This window comes from Alosa pseudoharengus, unplaced genomic scaffold (assembly GCF_046254945.1).
Source record: "Alosa pseudoharengus isolate Yale_2024_CS ecotype anadromous, Long Island Sound unplaced genomic scaffold, YU_APseudo_1.1 YU_APseudo_1.1_scf_20, whole genome shotgun sequence".
NCBI lineage: Eukaryota > Metazoa > Chordata > Actinopteri > Clupeiformes > Clupeidae > Alosa > Alosa pseudoharengus.
The window spans coordinates 24,077,076-24,099,647 of record NW_027468664.1 but is presented as its reverse complement, the minus strand read 5'-3'; the positions used below and the strand labels follow the sequence as shown (position 1 = coordinate 24,099,647).

The window sequence follows — 22,572 nt, the reverse complement described above, 5'->3', positions numbered from 1 at the left end:
GTATTCAATAGGTTCTAGCAAGTAAAAAAACACCAATTGCAAAAATCTATATGAATCGTTCCTAAAATAACACAATTCCCCATACTAGTAGTTAATGAGATAAATTCAACATAGATTTTCACCCATTTCTCTTGTCTATACTGTAGTTTCCTAAATTTTCCCAAATCCCTTTTGGTAATCTACTTTAATTTCTCCGAGCACACTTCAGTTTAATTTTCCACTATTGAATTTGGGGGAGTTTAAAACAGACTTTCTATAGTAAAGTCATTGTAGGACATGTATTGTCTATTGTCTACGTACTTTCCCTAATCCCTTATGAGTGTAGTAGTATAGCCTACTGACTTCCACCAAGTACAGTTAAGTTTCATTTGTCAAGTTTCATTTCCCGTCTAGTGACCCGGTGTATATTTTATGATGAGCAAAGTCCCGTGTTACGTAGTGCCACACAGGCCCTACCCTGACAGCTGTGCAGCAGACCCACAGAGGGACTCACAGCTGTCTACCATGCAGGCCGCAGCGCTCGTGTATAAGGTGACGTGTGCCCAGACTGGGCGATCGGACCTCGGTCAGCTGACGGACGATCTATCTGGTCAGATCCAGAGAAATGAGCTGGACCAAATTCTGGGGAATAAGCAGCTGTTTGTTATTTGCAGTCTGGATGGAAAGAAAACAGTCATCGCCAAGACACAGCTAAGGCTATGCAGGGCCCGGGATTGCACTGGCTGTTCAAATATACACCTGTGTAAATTGTACCTGCTTGGTGAGGATTGCCCTCATAATCGTGGAAGGTAAGAATAGCAGTATTGACATTAGAGGGTAGTAATTTCGCTCAGAATGAATCTGTTTTTTTTTTGTCTATATCTGTTTTGCTCATCTAAGCTAAAATATTGACACTCAAAATATTACTGATCTCTAAAACATCTAACCAGTTGTTGACTTTGCTATACAGCTCTGGAAAAAATTAAGAGACCAGCAGACCACTTTTTTTCTAAAGTCATCCTATGGTTGCTGAGTGACATTCGAATTAGTTGGCAGTCATATTCAAAATGAAGAGACCACTGCAAATTTGAATATTGCTGTCAACTCATTTGAATGTCACTCAGCAACCGTAGGATGACATCAGAAAAATGTGCAGTGGTCTCTTATTTTTTTCTAGAACTATACTACATTATATATTATAAAGTTTATACTGCTGTACTGTACCCATCAGACATCCTTTTAATCTTGCTTATCAAATCTGCTGAGTTACCTCTGTGCCATGATATCGTTGTGTACATTGGCTAATCATACTCAAACAGGGTTCAAAAAGCTGCTCCATTCACACACATTGATTATTTACTTAGATTTAGGAATCTATCCAACAACCATAGTAACCGTTTTACCATTGCATGGGGTCGTGTTGTGTGCTATGTTTTTAAGTAGACACTTTGGCCCAAATATACAACAGTAACAATAAACATTTACTTATTATGAAGTAATAATTTATATGACCTGAGCTGCATTTTTTTGGCCTTCTTTTGGGTGTGTGTGTCATTCTTTGGCCTTCTCTTGGGTGTGTGTAGGCGAGTGTGTCGCTTCAGCCATGACCTGTACTCTGACCACAACAACCAGTTGCTGCGGCAACACTATCTGCAGGAGCTCAAGAGGGAGGAGCTATGTACCCTGCTAATGCAGAATGACTACACTCTTCTGCCACCGGTGAGATACAAGACACCATACATACACACACATACACACACACACACATACATACATACATACACACACATATTGTGCATACATACATACATACATTCTGTAATTTTCCTTTGGTGATGGATAAAGTATATCTATCTATCTATCTATCTATACACACAACATGATAGTAAAGGTTCAGATTGCGGGACTTGGAGAATCTATTAGCAGAAATACATTCATCATAATAGTTTTCATAATAATGTTATATCTTGTCATGAAATAGTAGCTCCTAAGTGTTGTTTTTGTAGGCATGTAAACTGAATTCAAATTTCATGATTTCCATAATGTGCATAATTTCAAATACACATAAAGTCTTATCCGTGACTTCTGTCACCGGTGAGATACCTCAAGGCCCTACATGATAGTACCTCAAGGCCCTACATGAGAGTACCTCGAGGCCCTACATGAGAGTACCTCAAGACCCTACATGATAGTACCTCAAGGCCCTCTGTACATTAGGAACATGCAGAGTCAGTGGTAGTAATCTCCATGTGAAACAGTTAGGAGAAGAAAGTTCAGAGAAGAGCACTTTGAAAAAGTAGTCCTAATAATAAAACAATACAATCACCTGAAATTATGAAGTGTTTATGTTACCACTATAATTTTAGATTAGTAATAATATTAAATGTTTTATAAGTAGTCCACAAAAAAATAACAACCCTTTGGACTGTTCTCTAACTGTCATTCCATTGATGTTTCTGTCTTCCTCAGGTGTGCTTCACCTACAACCGAGGTGCAGGTGAGTTTGGGTTTTGTCCCGACAAGGACACCTGCCGGAGGCTCCACATCTGTGAGAAGTACCTCAGGGGTACCTGTCACAGAGGTGACTGTGACAGGTCACATGACTTCTTTGAGCCCCACCCAAATAGAACATTGCAGGCCAGGGGCGTGTCCAGCGGAATGGTGGGATCCTTACTGTCCGTGTACCGGAACATTCTGGCAATATGGGATTCGAATAGTCCAGGCACTCACAGCAGAGGTACGTTTTGTGCACTGGATGTAAATAATAATATCTCACATAAAGAGTGATACCATTATGCAATTATAGCCTGTTGATTATTTTACAAATGCCATTAAACCATATCTACACTGTCTCCAAATTACATTTTGCAGGCACAGAAATATGCCTCTTTCATATCAAGAATTACTGCAAACAAGGAAGTAAGTTTCAAAGATTGTCTGTCTTTACATCTTCATCTTACATCTTAAGATTTTATTTTGAACATTTAGCAGTCTATGATAGATTCTTAAATGCAACTTTGTATCACGTTTCAGGGGTCTATGTCTTTTCCAAAGCAGACCAGTAAACAGAAAATTAACAAAGACAGAAACACACTTTTCTGTTAGACTTTTTGACCCCCTGGGTCAAATACATTAAACATGAAATCAATAAACATCAATAAATATGTCTGTCTGCTTGCTCAAAGACAGATGCGGTAAGGTCCATTTCCACTTGCCATACAGATGGGAGTTTAAAGATGGACAGGGCTGGTCGCAGCTCACAGACAACGAAGCCATAGAACAGGACTACTGTGACCCGTCAAAGTCATACAGGTCAGGGACTGGTTAGACACTCTACCTGTATTCATTAAATGTATTTTTCCTTTAAATTCATTAGTGTATTGACATGGTGTCTCAGGTCAGTTTTGGCTTCTAAACTGGGGGGGCTTTTCTAGTCAGTCGAACAATGAACATCCTTGTAAAATGCATAGCCTCATTCACACAAGACAGATGAATAGATAGATGGATGGATAGATAGATAATTACTGTATTGATCTTCTAGGAGAAACTGTGGTGTCCTGTCATCCTTTAATCTTCTGATATATACTGTATATATATATATATATATATATATTTTTTTTCTTCTTCTTTTCATCCAAGTGGGGGAAATGTGCCTGTGCATTTTGACACCATGACCCGGAATTCGGTGGAGGTTCGGCGCATCTCCACGGTCTCCTCGGTGACCCAGCCCAACTTCATCCTCACCACCAGATGGGCGTGGTACTGGGAGGACGAGTTTGGGCACTGGACTCAGTACGCATCATCAGTAAGGGACCATAGTTTTGCACTGGACTCAGTACGCATTATCAGTTAGGGACCATAGTTTTGCACTGGACTCAGTATGCATATCAGTAAGGGACCATAGTTTTGCACTGGACTCAGTACGCATCATCAATAAGGGACTGTTGCTTTGGCTTTGCCTGTAAAACAGACAACCAGTGCCACTGATTAATATACACTTCTACAGTCGTATTTATGCTGATTTGGGCCCATGACCCATTTGCACACCACAATAGCAATAAATCACCTCTAGGCTACATTTAGGTGTGTGGTCTACTTCAATAAGTCTAAGTATGTGCGTTTAGATGTATTTACTAGCCTATGAACTATTTACCATAAACTATTCACTATTTATAAACTATTCACATATACTTTATTTAAGCCTATCTATCATAAAGACTCTATCTACATTTACATGTATTCATTTAGCAGGCACTTTTAATTTTAATTTTATCCATTATATTACAAGGGACTACATTGTCCTCGAAGCAATTAAGGGTCAAGTGCCTTGCTCAAGGGCACAGCGGTGGAAGAGAGGAAATTAACCCACAACTTTTCAGGCTACTGCATGCTAGCCCAGCTCCTTAGCCACTACACTACTACTGCATGCTAGCCCTGTCCTTTCATTCATTCATTTATTTTGTGCTGTTAACAAAATCCCTGTTTTAAAAATAACAGGAGGGCACTGACACTTCAGCCTCCATCACTAGCGAGGAACTGGAGAAGAAGTACCAGGAGGACAACAGCGGCGTCATCGAGTTCACCGCTGGAAGACACACCTATGAACTCAGCATGCAAGGTCTGTTTGGTTTGGACAGAGTAAACACTAACTGCACCATGTACTCATTTTTATAGACACCTGATAAGGGTCATAACAGGGCTGACGGGTACAGTTACATCACTGTTTTCCTCACATACTCATAACAGGGCTGACGTGTAACAGTAACAGTGCAGTGTTTTTCCTCACATGTTCTCTGGGCTTGCAGTTCCCAGGCACTGTGCCCTAATTCAGACATAATGGGCCGAGTTAAGCTTAGAAAGTTTCTGAACTTCAGGCACAGACATTTTCCTTACTTCATGACTAGCTTAATACAAAAGCAGTGTTTCCCATACATTGACTTATTTGTGGCGACCCACCACAATATCAACATTGACCACCACACAATGATTTTCCAGGTTGTACTAAATTGTGCTTAAATCTGGTTAGCATCATAACCACGCTGCGCTAATTTGTTAAAAACTGTTGATGTTAATTCTGTGTTAATTCTGCAAACCTACCACCACAAATAGAATCTAATTCTGTGGGAAACACTGCAAAAGGCTGTGCTTACTTACTCATGTGTTTTTTGTTTTCACAAAAATGAACAATGCTCCAATTGCAGTGAGTGGCGCACTATCCACATCTTCTAGAGTGAATCAGCCACTCAACCTGCTAAAGCTGAATGGTTAGATTCAAGCTGAAAAAGAGTTATCAAACAAAATTCAATCTCTGATTTAGCTGTGTTAAAAACCTGAGGTTATAGAGGACAGATAGATGTTCTTTTCTTCATCATTACTCAGACATGATTCAGTCAAACCAGCGGTTTGGCACCAAAAGACTTGTGAGAAGACGACCTGTCTTTGTCTCAGCAGCAGAGGTTCGAAAGATTAAATCAAGGTAAACTAGCCTACCAATGATTCTCTTTATAGTATATTTCTCTGCAAAGTTTTCCCACCTCCTCCCTGAGTAGAAAACAATGTGTGCAAATTCATGATCATGCCCAATATGGTTATGTATTTTTGTATTTTTGAAAATATTGAATTGTTTGTTGATAATTAAAATTCAAAAACAGATTTGACTCTCTCTCTGCCTCTCCCCCTCTCTCCAGTTCAGTCCAGACACATAAGAGTATGCCTCACCACTGGGATAAATTGAACATGCCAGAGACAGGATTTAAGGTGAGAGTCTGGTGTTGATCATCCTAAATTTGTCTTGTCATATTGTGTTTTTACGGTCCTCCAAATCATACGAATCATGACTGTAAAATGATGTGGTAGTTGTAAGATGAATTTAGGTTTCCTTTAGACAATCATATTTTTTACACACATATCCTGTTTCATAGGATAAGTTAGTGTAATTACTTACATGGTGTGAGTGGTTACATGGTGTGATTATCTTTTAGGTGGTGAAATCATACCAATGGGGTTTTTTTACAACAAAAAATATATACTGTATTTCAGGAAGGAGGACATTTTTGTTGATAATGTGGTCTTCGAGAAGTATTGATCACTTTGTCACAAAAGTGCACATTTTATTTTCAGAGGGTTACACTTGAAAGTTCCTCAAAGGAGTACACAGCGATTGCTGACCTCTTCAGGCAAACAATGACTGGATTTAGAGTGACCAGCATGGAAAGGGTCCAGAACCGTGGTTTGTGGGAGGTTTTTCAGTGGTATGTCCTCACAAAAGACAGTATACAGTAGCTGAGGAATGATTATATTGGTGTTTACATTTTGTTTTGCCTTCCTCAATCTGAGACTTTAAACCGGGGTCCTGGTCATTAAAGACCCCATGGCACCTACTGCAAAGAGTAGAGGCTTCCCCAGTGTCCTGGGTAAACTCCCAAGATGGCTCATTCAATCTGGCCCCCTAATAATCCCCCCAGTGTAACTGGCTCATTCAATTTGGCCCCCTAATAATCCTCCAGTGTAACTGGCTCATTCAATCTGCCCCCCTAATCATCCCCCCAGTGTAATCTGGCCCCCTAATCATCCCCCTGTGTAACTGGCTCATTCTATCTGGCCCCCTAATCATCCCCCAGTGTAACTGGCTCATTCATTCATTCATTCCCTCACTCTTTACCGCAAGCTGATGTGTGGTGAATGTTCTGGCACATAATGGATGCTGTACATCACCCAGGTGGGGTGAGGTTCCCCCTTCATGGTCAAGGGCTTTGGGTGCCTCAAAAAGTGCTATATAAGTGCAATCTGTTGTTGTTGTTGTTGTGTTGTTTGTCTTTTAAGCGATCTGTGCTAATTTCTCAAATGTCTGAATTGAAGCACAGTTTGTTTGAGTAGCATAATTTATAAGTATAAGTATATAAGTATATATACTTTTAATCCCGTGTGGGAAATATGGTCTCTGCATTTATCCCAATCTGTGAATTAGTGAAACACACTCAGCACTCAGTGAACACACAGTGAGGTGAGGCACACACTAATCCCGACGCAGTTAGGTGCCTTCAGCCGTTCCTACTGGTCGGGGTTCGACCGGCAACCCTCCGGTTACAAGTCCGAAGCGCTAACCAGTAGGCCACGGCTGCCCCCACAAATTTCATAATAATTTCATAGCAAATCAAATAATTTGATAGCAAATCAGTTATCATCTTCTGGAAACCAGAATGATCATATACCTCGGCTCCTTTTAATTCAAGTCTGAGTGTGCAGTCATTTGTGTTTTATTCACCATCTGTATTTCACATTTTACTTGTACTATGTTAATATTGAAAGAGCAAAGCTTTGTGGAAATACAGAATGTGTTTAACCTAGACTCTGTTTATGGAAATGTAACCGGTGTTGGCTGATTAGATGGCAAATAATTTATTGCAGCACAGGAAATCAGTTATTGTCCTGGTATTGATGTTTTTATTTACACTCTAGGCAAGCAGATCAGATGAGAAAAAATAATTCTGGAAGAACAAATGAAAAAATCCTCTTCCACGGTACTGACTCCAAGCACATTGATGCCATCTGTCAGCAGAACTTTGACTGGCGCATCTGTGGAACTCACGGAACCGCTTATGGCAAAGGTGGGTGTTTAACTTTAATCAGACGAGAACAAGTGTGAGGTTGCTGTGCCTGTGGGTTTCAACCTCTTCCATGTTGTTCTAGGGAGTTACTTTGCCAGAGACGCCAGGTACTCCCACAACTACACAAGCCCGTCCAGCACCAGGTCCATGTTTGCCTGTAGAGTCTTACTAGGAGAGTTCACCACAGGGATATCCAGCTATGTCCGACCCCCAGCCAAAGAAGACGACCCGAGCGTGTTTTACGACAGCTGTGTGAATCGCATGTCGGACCCATGTGTGTTTGTCGTGTTTGAAAAACACCAGGTGTACCCAGAGTACCTCATCCAGTACACTGAGGATGCTCTGCCATTAGCTGTGCACGTCTCGCAAACCATCTCATCTCAGGGGCCCTCCACCTCTCAAGGCTTCTCTAAAGCCACCTCGTCCACACGAGGCAGTGACGGGACAACCGTTACCGTAGACACACCTTTCATCTCAAATGCCAGAGTTCTACAGGCTAGAGCCACACAGGCGGTTCCCTGTCAGGCTGGACCTACTCGCCACACTCCCCAGTCTATCACAGCCACCTCAGCCAAGCCAGCGACAAACGTAGACTTGAGGTTCAGTTCAAGTTCTCAAGCCAGAGTCCCAGTCTTCAAAAATGCCCCTACAGTCGTGCTGAAGTCACACGCTTTACCTGGTGCAACCTTGACCTCAGCAAGTTCATCAGATGGCTTTGTAATGTCTGTGCCAGAGAATACACTAGGCAGCTATGTTCTCCCAACTAGCGCCCTCTCAACTTCGATGCCAGTGAGGCCTAGCCTAGTGCCCAAACCAGCAAGTCTCACTAAGCACTCTGTTACCCCCAGAAAAGAAATCTCAGATGCCACCCATGCTCATTCAGCTGTTTCTGAGGTGACACACACCCCGATCTCTCACCTGACTCCCCAGAGTTTTCCCTCATCCGGATGTGTGACCATCTCTGAACTTGAAGCAGCTGCTAGAGGTGCTAGAGATAGAACTCGTGTTAAGAACCTCGAGGTCAAAAAAAAGAAAAAAGAAAACGTGGCCGAAGTTCTACAGTCACACAGGCAAGCTTTGGCTAACAGCACAGGTGGAAAGGCTTTGTCCGGAAAACTTATCTCTCCATCTTTCTCAAAATATGTCACACCCTTGAGGGATGATGATTTCAGGGAGTTGCTGAGGGATGATGATTTCAGGGAGTTGCATGCGACCGCCGTGTACCGTGTTCCCCAAACTGCGGCCACACGAGATTCTGGGCTTATCTCCGACCTCAACAGGGTTTACCAAAGCACTTGTGAAAAGCGTGAGGTTCCAGGCTCCGTAAGCAGAACCTTAAGTTCTCCGAGTTCTGACGCTCACCCATCAGCGACAAGCTTGTCTTCACCTTCACTGACAAACATCATATCTCGTACGGCTCTTTTGCGTTCAGGGGTGAATGACCCACTGTCGCCATCACCCCTGCCCAGGCGGTATGCCTCCGGGGTTGCATCTGATGCTATGACCCAGTCTCCACTGTCCCATGTGGGAGCGTTTTCAGATTTAATTGATTACTTCCAGAAACTCTCTAATCAGAAATAAGATTCTGTTTTTATTTCCCTCTTGGCGATTTTCTCTGTTGTTTCATAGGTTTATAGGATTTGCTGAGATGACATATTGCATATTGTAATCATGAAAAAAGGAATTTAAACTAAACTGTCACTGCCAAGACACAGAAACACAGAACTGTCTCTCTGTCTGTAATACTACTGATTCTGATGAATACATCTGTAAAGTGTATACAAAAATAAATAATAAAAACATGTGTTTGATCACTTTATTTGCTTGTATATGTGTGCATTTTTTCATTTTGAAAACTCCAAATAGGCATCATATTTCACTTAAAGGAACACACCAAATTATTTAGTGGAAGTGGGTTACACCAGTTAGCCTATAGCTCACTTTTAGCTATAGGCTGGCTACAGGCTAACTGGTCTAACCCACTTCAGTGAATTATGCTAAGCTAGGCTAACTGAAAAGGGAAGAGAAAAGAAGGGTATGTAACCTCTTATCTAATTCTGGAGTAGAGGGCAAAAATAAGCTTATTTCCAAACAAGTTGATGTGTTCCTCTAAGAGTCTAAAAAAATACTCCATGTATGAAATGTGTTCATAAGCTTGTTTTGGGGGGTAAAGAAGATCCTTCTTTGTATTATTCCAGGGAGTTACTTTGCCAGAGATGCCTCATACTCCCACAGATACACCGGCTGTGAGGGAACCAGGGCCATGTTTGTCTGTCGGGTTCTGGTAGGGGAACCCACTCAAGGCAGCTCCAGCCTCCTCCGACCACCGGCAAAAGATGGAGAAGACACACGTCTGTACGACAGCTGTGTGGACGATGTCTGCAACCCCTCCATCTTCGTGATATTTGAGAAGCACCAGGTGTACCCCGAGTACCTCCTCCAGTACGAGGAAGGGTCGGGGACGGAGGCTGCAGACGCCTCCGTATCTCGCCCAGGTCGCCCCGGGACCAAATCTCTTTCCTCCTCATCAGGCAATTTGCTCTCTCCCCTGAGTCAGCCCACCATTGTGACCTTGCACGTCGTCCGTCGCCGTGAACAATCCATGGAGCGCGGGCCAACGTCCAATCTCACCAGGTCCAGAGGCTTCGGATCCATGACATCTTTGAATAATCTACACCAGATCAACTCCTCGTCTGCGTTCTCAGTTCAACGTCCCCAGCCCAGGATGACTTTGTATCAGTCCCCCGCCAGGTTGAGGCCATACGTGACAAACCCCCCGCGGCTACGGTACACACAGCCAATGACCAGGAGGACCACCTCAATGGTGGCCCTCGATCAGCCTTGGTTGTTTTAGATATACGGGCTGTTAGTTTACCCTTGTCTTGAGACTCGGTCATGTTTTGAAATTATGAATGGGTAACTTTGAAAGGTTTATTTAACAATGTGAGGGATTACAACATGTGTCTTCTTTGCATTTATTCATAGAATGACAAGTGCAAATATTATGGGGAATAAATTGTATTCATTAGGTATTGTATTGTGTCCATTCTATGCCATCCCTCGATCACTCCTGCATGTTTTTGCCCTAGGTTTGTGTTCCCAGGAATTGTACCAGAGAATTTGATTGTTTAGTGAGAATGATAATAGCAAGATCTGTAATGAACCAGAAATAAACACAGTTGGCAAGAACCATGACTTTTCTCTTTGTAAGCTTACTTATTGGACAGTGTCCCATTACACCCATTACAATATTTTTTTTTGAAAAAGTAGGCTACATTAAAATGCTTTTGCTATAACTTTTATTTTTCTATATTATTATTATTATTATTACTATGATTAATAATAATAGCAATAATAAAGCCTAATTAAGATCTTTTCATTTAATGCATGGGAGCTGGAGTCTTTTTGGTTTGTAAATTAACATTTTAATACATTTTCCCTTTTTAACTACCAGAGCGCCATCTACTGTTATTAGCTTCGTAGGCTACTACGCACACGAGAGATTACATCATGCCAGCCTCGAGTAGTCATCACGCTGTAGCCCAGTGTTTCCCAAACTTTTTTTCTGGGGACCCACTTTTTAAAAATGACAGACCATCGCGACCCATTTCACTTAAAATCTACCCTGCAACCACCAATATTGTTTTAGGCCACAGGTTCTCCAACTTTTCTATGCCTTCCCCAACCATACATTGCTATAGGATCTAGATAGATAGATCCTGCTTTGAACACGGTTGTGTCGCATTTTGAGCACCATCAGCGTGAAAAGTTGGAAATGACTACTGAAAAGATTGTAATGCGCATCCGAGAGTTTGGGGTAATTCTCGCATGTTGCGCAGTCGTCATTCGTTAGCATAGTAAGCTGTTCCTGTATTTCTAAAAAAAATGTTGTAGGCTACATTGCGTTGCAGACAAATGGGTCCATAACCAGTGTTGGGTGTAACGCGTTACAAAAGTAATGTAATTACTGTAATATATTGCTGTTTGCGGTAACGTGGTAATGTAAGGCATTACAAAAAAAAATTGGGTAATATTTTACTTGGTACAAACTTCAGTAACGCGCGTTACAATGCATTTAACCCGAAATTAAGTGGTGTTTTGTTTTGATACATATTTGCCACCACACCACGCGAGAACAACAGAGGAGAAAAAATCAGCGCAAAATAGTAGAACGTTATCTCCTGATACTGGTTGAATATGATTGCTGCAGCAAACTCGCAGGCGGACTCTATTTGCAGGATGGACATAAGCCTACGCTCATTATTTTCAGCTTGTCAGAGACAAGGCTATGAAGAACATAATAGTTAGTGCACTTTGTGTGCGAAACCGAAAGATCTCTCTATGCCTCGCGAAATAGCACAAGTAAATTAATGAAACATCTAAAGTAGTGCCACGCTAATCTTTTTGATTCTTGATAAAACACAAACTATGCTGTTGTGCATGTCAGCTTTGTGCTGTGAACTTGAATTGAAGAGAATAACGGGATAGAAATGCAGAAAAAGATTGTGTAGCCTGGCAGTGCCACCGCTCCCACCACGCGCATCACGCACTTTGCGTTGGGCACCAAAGGACAGAGGGGGCACCCAAATGTAACCAATGAATAGTAGCTTTATTGCAAACTGCGTTTCACTCTTCATCAATAACGTTTACAATGTCAAAATGCACTAACACGATGTTACATGCAAGTTTGATACCTTTTGGGTTCTCTCAATCACCACGTTGTAGCCTACTAGAATTGGTGGGTCTTCAATAATTCGTTTTCCAAGCATTTAGGCTACATGAAGCACATGATATGCTGAGTCGACTGAAACGCATTCCATTCAGATAGCTAGGTGGATACCAGGCTCATAATTCACTTGTATTCGCAAAACGAAATGTGAAGCAACATGTCATTGCATACTTCCATTTCCAAAGCAATGAAGGTTGCTTCAAACAACTTAACATTGTGCATATTATTGTTAATATTGTGCTATCAATGTAACTCAAACAAATAAGGCTTGTAGCCTAAACAAGAGCTGGCAAAAGGGCATTATGACAACGTAAAGATCAATGCTCTTAAAGTGACAGTGCACCATTTATAGGTAAAACATAATTTCTTCAGAAATTAATGTTTAAAAACACACAGGTGTTTGAGTGTTTGAGTTATCATTTAAATGTCACTCACTCAAAGCCACTCACTTAGGGCACCGAAATGGCCAGCAGGCCACCATCTTGACATGTCTTTATTAAAGGAACCGTATGTAAAAAATGTATTTCAATGAATCATAAAATTGCCCTGATATGTCACTAGACATTAAGATATCATGTTCATTTCAAATACTTATATCACTGACAACAGTAGTCTGGCCAGGATATTGTCATTTAAAAAGTGAAGTTGCAGCCCTCAACTGATGTTGATGTTGTCATGTTGTGTTTTGGCCTAATGCGCCACCCTCCACCTATCTACTAATCACAAAGTCAGTAGTGTTTCGTCATCCGGTTGCCAACTCTGCCAGTCAGAGGGGAGGGGAAGGGGATACACCGCTCTACAGTAATTTGAAAGTGATTGTAGTACCAGTTTTGGCCACAATCTTACATACGGTTCCTTTAAGCTTTGATTTACAATATAGTAGGCTCTCTATTGATTTTAATGAGTAGGCCTAGGCCTTAAAGTTACAGTATTTCTATCACAATTTAGCAGACTTTGACCTTTTGTCGGTTTTTAACAAAATTCTGACTATGATGTTCCTTGTATTGCATCATGAGCACTGCGCCTATTGCATTCTACTGTTGTTAGCCTTAAACCTAGCTCACTCATTATGCTAAACCACATCTCCCTCCATTGGAAGAGCAAGCTGCATTGAGCGTAATAAACTGCATTTAGAATGGCAAATCCATATTTCTAGATATTTTGGTGAAAGTAACTTAAAAGTAATGCAATAGTAGTGTAATGCCTTACAATTCAGAGACAGTAATATTATAATGTAACAAATTACTTTTAAAAGACAGTAATAAGTAATACATAATACATTATGATTTTGAAGTAACTTGCCCAACACTGTCCATAACACTGTGGACGTTAATTCCGATCTAAACAGCAAATAACTCAAGTCGTTATATTGTATTGTTGTATTATATTATATTGTATAGTCGTTATATCAGAACAAGAGGCTTTTGCGCAATAGCCGGAAGAATGTGCCTTTACTTTGGAGTTAGCGAGGTAGAAAACGAGAGGAATAGTGTTTAAAATGTCCATTTAAATTGTAGCCTAATATAATGCACTGTTGTTCATTTTAAATCAGAAATAAGAATGTGAGGAGGTTGCTTAATGTTAAAGATTGCATCTACAATCGAAACTATCTACATGCAAACTGAATGGCCTTATGTCCGGTCTATGGATGTCTGCTTTAGTTGACAGCACGGTCACTAGATTTTAATCGGTAGAAGAAAAGTTGAGGAGCTGGTATCTGTTAATGTTAGTGCAAATAGGCAGATGCATGTCCCTTGTAGTTTGCAACTGCAAGGTACATGGCAGGCGCCCCACAGGTTTCATTTTGAGAGGTAGATATCCATGCTCTGGCACCCCCTCTGCGATGCGTTCGTCCCCCAGTTTCATGCGCCAGTTTCATGAGCTTTTATGACAAAACCGTGACTGTGGTAGTTAACAAACTACATCCTAATAGAAAACTGTTAGCTTTCCTGGTATCAAATGACAAATGGTATCAGTTAGGCCGACCCAAATAATATCTCCTGCGACCCACCTGTGGGTCGCGACCCAGACTTTGGGAAACACTGCTGTAGCCTATCCTAGCGTTCATGAGCTTCGGAAAAAACTTTTTCCTGGTGAAAACATCATTCCGCGTCATTCACGTCACGTAATGTGTGAGTCAGAGGTCGGAAACTGGGTCTAGATTTTGCTAACAGAGTTGCCCAGTTAGATAGATAGATAGATAGATAGATTCTTTATTGATCCCCAGGGGAAATTCAAGGTCAAAAGTTAGGGGTTCGTCATCACTTTTGTCATCACCTTGTAGTTCGTTTGTAGTCCATGTGGCCTATGTCCAACAGTTTTAATATGAATTTGGAATGGGAATTTGCTCTTTTTTCACTTGAAGGCTGCATATCTTTCTTTCACAGGCGTCTTACACTATATTTTAAGCAAATACATTTATTTATTTAGGATTAGTGAGTGTATGTTTTAACCTTTGTTGTGGCATCCGTGTTTGTCACACATTCCGAAGGCAAAGCACATGAACACTGTCGGAAAAACAAAGTAGCCACAGGGGCGGTCCATGTCATTCCGAAGTGCCCTGAATGCAACTGAGTAACGAGTTATACTAAGGACACATGTAACTGAAGTGAAAACATTCAGTTAAAAAATCGAGTAGCTTAAACAAAGAGGTAATGAGGACATTTGGCATGGGTAAAGCTGGTAAAGCATAGACAGTAAAACAAAGGGTAAAGCGATGACGCAACAAATGCCGCGGCTTGTGACGTCACCCCTAGCTGGGTCAATAAAATGTTGTGTCAGCAAAACATTTTCATAGTGCGTCCTGCTCTACCTCAGCAGCAAGCCTTCCGTGACCTTCCGGTAAGTTGGTAATAATATATGGTTATAGTTAATGTAGTAGCATTATAATAATGGTAATAGTGATGATAAGAATAATAATAGTGGATAATGCTGCTATAATGCTGCTAGCTTACTACTGATACTAGGCCTACTACTAGTTTATCAGTTAATTTGTCAGGGGTCTTGCACATTTCAAGCCAGAGTTAGCTATACAGCTAATTTACATCTGTGCTCCCTGGGCAAGGGGATATAAAGACATCTAGTACGACTACTACTATTACTACAAGTAATAACAATAATGATGATGATGATAATAATAATAATAATAATAATAATAATAATAATAGTCTAATAATAATACAGGGAACTTCCTTCATATAAACAACAAAACAGAATGGTAGCACTTGCTCCAATGCTGTCTTGCTACAAATAATCACACTTAGTTTTTGTAGATGTATGGTCTTATTGTTATGACTTATTAGCGAACCTTTTCTTTGTTCAGCACTTTGGCTCAACCCCTGTTGTTTTAAATGTGCTATATAAATAAATGACTTGACTTGACTTGACTACTCACTAATCATATGTGTGTGTGTTTACTTACTCCTTTATCTAGCCTAGCTTTGGCTGTCAAACAAGTAGTGGGGAATATGGAGAAGCAGCTCAATCCATCAGCCTTTCCTCATCCATGTTCCCTAATAGTCAGGTAGAACCCCAGGATAGGTGTGACATAAGGTACTAATGCAATTTTTTTGCATAAATTGATAGTTTAGGGGGTGTAGACTCAGAATCTGACGGGTGCCGCTCCGGCACCCTTGAGCATTTTTTGACCACGCCCCCTTTTTTTGACCATAAAAAATAACTAGATGCAAATTACTGTATAAACCCATCATATATGGTATCAAATCAAAGCTCTTCTCAAACAGAAATGATGTCCAATTATGTCAATAAAACAAGCTAAAAATTATTTCAAGTCCCTCCAGAGAACATAATAACTCTAAAGCCTGATAAGGTCACACCGCTGAAATGGTAGGCTGAGCAACAAATTGTATCAACCCTCAACAATTAGTGAAATAGACAAAGTTATAAGGAACAAAGTAGAACTTTCTCACAGATTCTGAAAGCAACTATATACAGAACATGTTGCCAGGCTGGCCTGGTACACATCACAAACATCAAATGTCTCCAAAAAACATTCATTCAATCAGACATTTCTCCCTCGCTGTCATCAGTATCCTCCACTGAAAGTGTAGCCAAATTTTTATTTGCACACTGTTCACCACCTTTGCTATGGCAGTAGGTGGTGCATGGTAGTCCATCTGACTGACAGCAGCAAGAGGCCCTGGAGCATGCTGGCACTGCCTTGCATCCACAAGCAACAAGCTGTAGAACTGTTTTGGGTGCAATGTCAGTGTTGCCATGAACAGGCACAGGAGGTGTTTTTTTTTTTGTCAGCTGCTCTCCACAGAAAGACTTTTGATGTGTTCCACTGCATATTCTCTTGTTGGAAGAAGACTCTTTATTTTAGCAGGGTCTCTTTTCTTGGTGAATAGCATGTATCAAGTTACTGTGGCTTTCAAAAGTCTTTTCATAGTAGAGGCAAGATAGGAAATCCATTCCTGCCTTCATGCTCATCAGCTTCTACAGTACATATGTACAATTCTTCAAATCAAGATTCCTCTTGCGCATCAAATTGATTGCTGAGGTTTTCCCTTTGCCATATGGATATGACACACTGTCACAACCAAACAATACATGAACAGCCAACAAATCATAACATTTGTCTCCTAATTTGTCAGCCATAGCATTAATGTCAATTACTCTGGGCATCCATGGCCTACTGGTTAGGGAATCGGACTTGTGACTGAAGGGTGGCCAGTTCGATCCCCGACTGGTAGGAAAAATGAAGGTAGAGGGAGTGACTTAACAGCGCTCTCCCACATCCATATCCATGGATGAGGTGCCCTTGAGCGCCAGATCAAGGGCTGCCCACTGCCCACTGCTCCGGGTGTGTATGTTTACTCCTAGTATGCTCACTGCTCTAGGGTGTGTGTGTTTGAATGGGTGTTCACTGTTTGTGTGGGTATGTTGTACACTCCCCCACTCCCCCCTTGTACACTACCCCCGAATGGGTAAAATGCAGAGCACAAATTCCTTGTATCCGTGTCCCACGTTTATTGGATTAGGGTTAAGGTTAGGCCTGAGGTGTGGGTTAGGGTAAGGGGACATAGGGCTGTGGGAACATAGGCATGCTCCCGTACTGGTATATGTAAGTATACTTGGGTAGCCGTGGCCTACTGGTTAGGGCTTCCGGCTTGAAACCAAAGGGTTGTCAGTTCGATCCCTGACCAGTAGGATGTGGTTGAAGAGCACTGCTCTCTTATGCCCACAACCATGGTTGAAGTGCCCTTGAGCAAGGCACCTGACCCCTCTGCTTCCCGAGCGCCACTGTAGCAAGTGAACACTAGTGTGTGCTTCACCTCATGTGTGCTCATTGTGTGCTTCACCTCACTGTGTGTTCACTAATTCATGGATGAGATAAATGCAGAGACCAAATTCCTTGTATATGCAAGTATACTTGGGCTATAAAACTGATTTACATAAATTATATTTGTTGTTGTAATTCCAAATGATATGTCTCATTCCTTGCTGGAATATATGGAATACTGGAAGAAATCATTTTCTTGATTTGGTCCTCTCCTCCTGTAATCAACTTTGCAGTTTACTCTGTAATTAAGGGGGCAAATTTAAGGACTGTTATAGTTATGTAATGTGCTGATTAACTGGCAAGTACCTCATAACTCAGACTAGTTTGTATCAATCCTGGACTGTGGTGTCTGTTTTTAAAGCATTAAAAAATGTTAGGATGAAAAATATTGTTGTCTTTAATTCTGGGTGGAAATCCAAGGACAGTTATAATTATTGTGCTTACTACCTGGGAAGTACCTCGCAACATTGCTGTCTGAAATTCAGCGACTGATTCAAGGGAAATTAAAGCTAAGGTGCTAACTAACCCGCAAATTGGTGAACTAGGGTACATCCGACTTGCTATAATATTCATATTAAAATGAATTACTATTGAATGATTGTATTCCTGTATGTATTAAGCTACATGGCAGTTCAATAATTTATTTAATTTAATACCAAACATGACACGATTTAGAGGTATAAGCTATTATGCCGCAAAAAGGAACCTAATTTGACCTTAAAGGTCACTTTGCAAAAGGTATTTTGTTCTCTGGAGGGACCTAAACTATTTTTTCTACTTTTTATGGTCTAAGCTGATTTCTGTATGAAAAGAGCTTTAATTTGATACCATACATGATGGGTTTATATGTTAATGTCTATTTAGATGATTTTATATGATTAAAAAAGGGGTGTGGCAGCTGATGCCATTTTAAAGAAAATGCTCAAGCCCAAATTCCACAAAGTTCTACCTGACTATAGACTCCTCACCCGAGGTTGACAGGCATGGCCTCTTATATGAGATCCTGCAGCTTACCTCAAGGTATGTTCTGACAACAGTTTATCTCATTCTCAGTCATTATGGTGCATTTCTCAAAGATCTCAAGATACCTTTTACCATATCATTATATTTTACATTTACATTTAAGTTTAAAAGCATGGGTATGAAACTGAAATATTTTATAAATTAAACTTCATCTCTCTGCTAACAGGCCTAAAGAGCTTGATAACACCACAGGGGAGCAATTTTCCTGCGAGCAGACAGCAGATTACATCAGCTGTCCAGGAGATGGAGATGGCAGCAGTGGTACTGATGCTGCCTTACATGCATCCAAGACACCTGTAGACCAGTCCATCTCATCTTTACCAACTTTTGCACAGCAGGATGAGAGCATACACTCTGACGGAACAGCTGCCTTGAGAAAGCAGATGACAATAGTCCGTCTTCATCTGGAGGAAGAAGGCACAGCGGCAGACAAGATCAATGTCCTGATGTCGGACAGAGTCCTCGGCCCACTAGTGAAACCCTTGGTGGTTCAGGTGATGGACGACACGAGCAACAACAGCAGCTCACCAGCCTGCAGTGCCCCCTGCAGGTTGTCACCGGAACCCCGTCTTTCTGAGACGCAGGGGAGTGGACTCGTGGAGGGCAACTTAGAGCCTTATGCCTTAGCAGAAAGGCTTGTGGAGTATCTGGTTCTACAGTTGCTGGGGATCCTCCTCCCTTTGTCAGGGCCAGCTGCTGATGCCTCTGAACGTCACGGAAAGGCCACCAACATCATACCAACAGAGGCCATCGTGAGAGTGTCAGCCAACACCAGGCACTCTGCTGTGGAAGACAGCACCACCAGTAAGTCTAAACTGCTTATATTTTGTTGGAAGTTGGATGGATGGTTATGTGTCTTATACTGAAAGTGCACACACACAAACACTTTCACATGAGTATGCTGTGTGTGCATGTACCTATGGTTAATATATAGATTATCCATTTATATATGTCTGTGTATTGTGTAATACATATTATAGCTTTTGAATGGATGAATTACATGTATGGATATATGTACAGAGTGTGTAAGATAATGCTGATGGACCTGCCTGCTTTTTCTATAGGCACGACCAAAAATCGCATGCCTGTGGACAGAGATGACGTCCCAACCGTGAGCTGTTTCACAGGTGTGTCGAAAATCTTCAGAAGAGCGTTCAGCAAATGGCGAAAAAAATCTAAGGTGGGCCCATCCAGTTGAGAGGTGAGCTCCTGTAGATCTGCACTACAGTTGAGACATGAGCTCCTGTAGCACCTTGGAAATCTGCCAAACAGCTGAGACGTGCGCTCTTGTAGAGCTTTAGAAATCTGCTCTACAGTCGAGACATGCGCTCCTGGAGAATTTTATGAATTAGCCTACTGTAATTGAGACATGCGCTCTTGTAGAGCTTTAAACTGCTCTACAGTCGAGACATGCGCTCCTGGAGAATTTTATATTACATACAGTTGAGACTTGCGTCTAAGAAACCTCTGCCACATTTGAGGCTCACGCTTGCGCTCCTGCAAAATTAGGAAAAGATTGGATTGGTCTGTATGTGTGTGCATACACATCTCAAACACACAGCAAATAAAAACTTCTAAATGACCAGATGGACTGTTTTTAAAAATGTTCTCAGTAGCTTTGGTGCATTTCTCAAATCTTTAGTAACGTTTGCCCAACAGTTAGTATCTCAAAACAATTAGCGCAAACGTCACCACATAGTGGATACAAAAGTGATGCAAGAGAGTGGATTTGTTTCAAAGTTTTTACTGTTGACAGACTTTATGACAGTATAAAGAAAACAAAGGCTTTTACAGTATTGTGAAAATGAATGTTGTTCCCTTTCTGTCAGATCACATGTAGGCCTATATATGATAGACTTACTATGACAGCTAGTTATGATAGGTAGTTCAACACTTTTGGATGTAACGACTCAAGCTATGAAATAATGCCAGTTTGTTTTATGGGGTAGGACTATTCAGCATGAAACAAATATAGTGCATTTTGTACAAACTCAGTACTTGCATGGATGTATTAACGCAGTGCTGTTTGCTCAAGATGGGGAGAAACTGCTTCAGTGATGTGCATGATTAATAATGGTAAGAGTGGTAAAATGATGGAGTTTGAACAACCAGTTTTGAGAATTTCAAATTCTGATCCGAGAAATGTGCCAAAGCGACTTTGAAAACTGTAGGCATAACGTAATGTCTGTCCCATAGTAAACAAACACTCAGCCAACTAGCTTCAGATGCAGAGCGGGAAAAAGCCATGTCTGTCATTGGTTAACAAAGTGTGGGGAAGTGCTTTATATGCTGCAGGAATCTGGCTGTATCTCAAGCCTCTTCGGGGGAGAAAGACAGCGTCATCCACAAGCAGATGAGCGAGTGAGAACCGGATGGTGAACCGACGACAAAGCGAATGAAGTGGAACCGGCATTCTGCCAGAAAAGATATAAGCACACACACACACACACACAAATATAACACGCCTACGCCTACAGTGTTTTGACTCACATGTGTTAGTGTTAATTTCAATTTCAATTTATTGTGCTTATAGAGCGCCAAAACATAACACATGTATCATGGCGCTTTACAGAATGTAGGCAATCAGAGAAAGAAGGAAAGAAATGAAGAAAAGAAAAGCAAGAGAGAGGCCCATGGGTAACAGGGGCGAGGAAAAACTCCCTAGAATTGGAGATATATATAGGAAGAAACCTCGAGCAGATCCACGACTCAAGGGCCTGACCCATCTGCCTAGGGTCAGTACATTGCCTAGGGTCAGTACATAGGGTAGTGTTAGAAGCCCCTCCCTCAATACGCAGGTTACTAATGTAATTCGGTTACATTAGTAACCTGTAGTGAATATCCCCACTATTTTCAGCCGTTGAGGAAATGTTAAACTCAACACTGACTAACCACCACCCTCCCAATTCCCCACCCAGTGGAGAAATGGAGGAAATGTTTAACTGAGCCCCGATTAGCTACTGTCCTTCCCCCTTGTTCCCAGCTGTGCCCCGGAGAGGCGGGAAGGAGCATCCACCACCTCAGATTATCGGAAGACCGACCTACACCACCCCCTGGTGGAGAGAGTGAGGCCCTGCACCACACCCTGGTGGAAAGAGTGAGGCCCTGCACCACACCCTGGTGGAGAGACTGCTCATCCCTCGTGGAAGCTGAGACGTCCTATCACCCCCCTGGATTACGTTTTTTACTGTTATGCACAGCAAAAGCACTTCTACAGACTTTATTCAATACATATAATTGTTTTAACTCCATATTGGCATCCTGGCATATTTGGAGGTTGCAGTTGCTCCTCAGTGTAGTTGGTCAAAGAGGCGTTGGCACACGCAATTGCCTTCATGGAATCATATGGTCATTAAAATGCTAAAATGCTAAAATCCCACAGAGTTAGCTTGGACCATACATGAACCAAGATGTATGAAATAGGCTGCTTTTAAGTGCATCATTGGCATAGCTTCTTAAATTAAAAAGCTCAGTCAACATCATGAGAGCATACTGATTCCTCCAGAGAATTGACACTCCTGGTAAAGTTGATGAAAAACAGCTATCAAAAAATCATCTTTTGGTTCATTTATTGTAATCTCACAATGGAAAAAATCCAACCTTAAAGGGAAGCAAATATATTCTGAGAAACAGAAATGTCTGAAACTGGAAATATTTTTTAACAGAAAGACAATGACACAATTGTTGTCTCCGCTCCATGTTATACCTTTTTAAACCCTCCTTTGCCAATAAAACAGTTAATAATATTCTCCTATGACATCTCATAAAGTTGAAGAATACAAATGAAGGGTATCTCTCTTAGGGTATCTAAATCTCTCCAGATTGTGCATGTTCTCCTCAATGACTCACGCCACTGTTTTTCTAGTTAAGATTAAGGGATTGAGATGGGGGGTGGGGCTTAGCGACAGGTCAATATTCCTGAAGCATAT

General features: G+C 41.4%; 1 protein-coding gene across 1 annotated transcript; it reads left to right on the top strand.

Annotated features, from left to right (window-relative positions):
* The first annotated feature begins 414 nt into the window (after positions 1-414).
* On the top strand, positions 415-21,712 carry LOC143136478 (protein mono-ADP-ribosyltransferase PARP12-like). The gene is made up of 15 exons (XM_076297200.1): positions 415-788; positions 1,563-1,698; positions 2,449-2,716; positions 2,851-2,898; positions 3,165-3,291; positions 3,619-3,784; positions 4,477-4,597; positions 5,359-5,455; positions 5,667-5,736; positions 6,100-6,230; positions 7,438-7,586; positions 9,785-10,373; positions 18,810-19,447; positions 19,708-19,770; positions 21,627-21,712. Exons 1-15 carry the CDS (start codon positions 415-417, stop codon positions 21,710-21,712), a joined length of 3,063 nt encoding a protein of 1,020 aa, XP_076153315.1.
* Positions 21,713-22,572: the final 860 nt, after the last annotated feature.

Bases quoted from the DNA above. Each gene is read 5' to 3' on its own strand.
- LOC143136478 (XM_076297200.1), top strand. From the start codon at position 415: ATGAGCAAAGTCCCGTGTTACGTAGTGCCACACAGGCCCTACCCTGAC. The intron at 3,292-3,618 runs GTCAGGGACTGG...TTTTCATCCAAG, and splicing joins GACCCGTCAAAGTCATACAG to TGGGGGAAATGTGCCTGTGC. The intron at 5,456-5,666 runs GTAAACTAGCCT...CCCTCTCTCCAG, and splicing joins GTTCGAAAGATTAAATCAAG to TTCAGTCCAGACACATAAGA.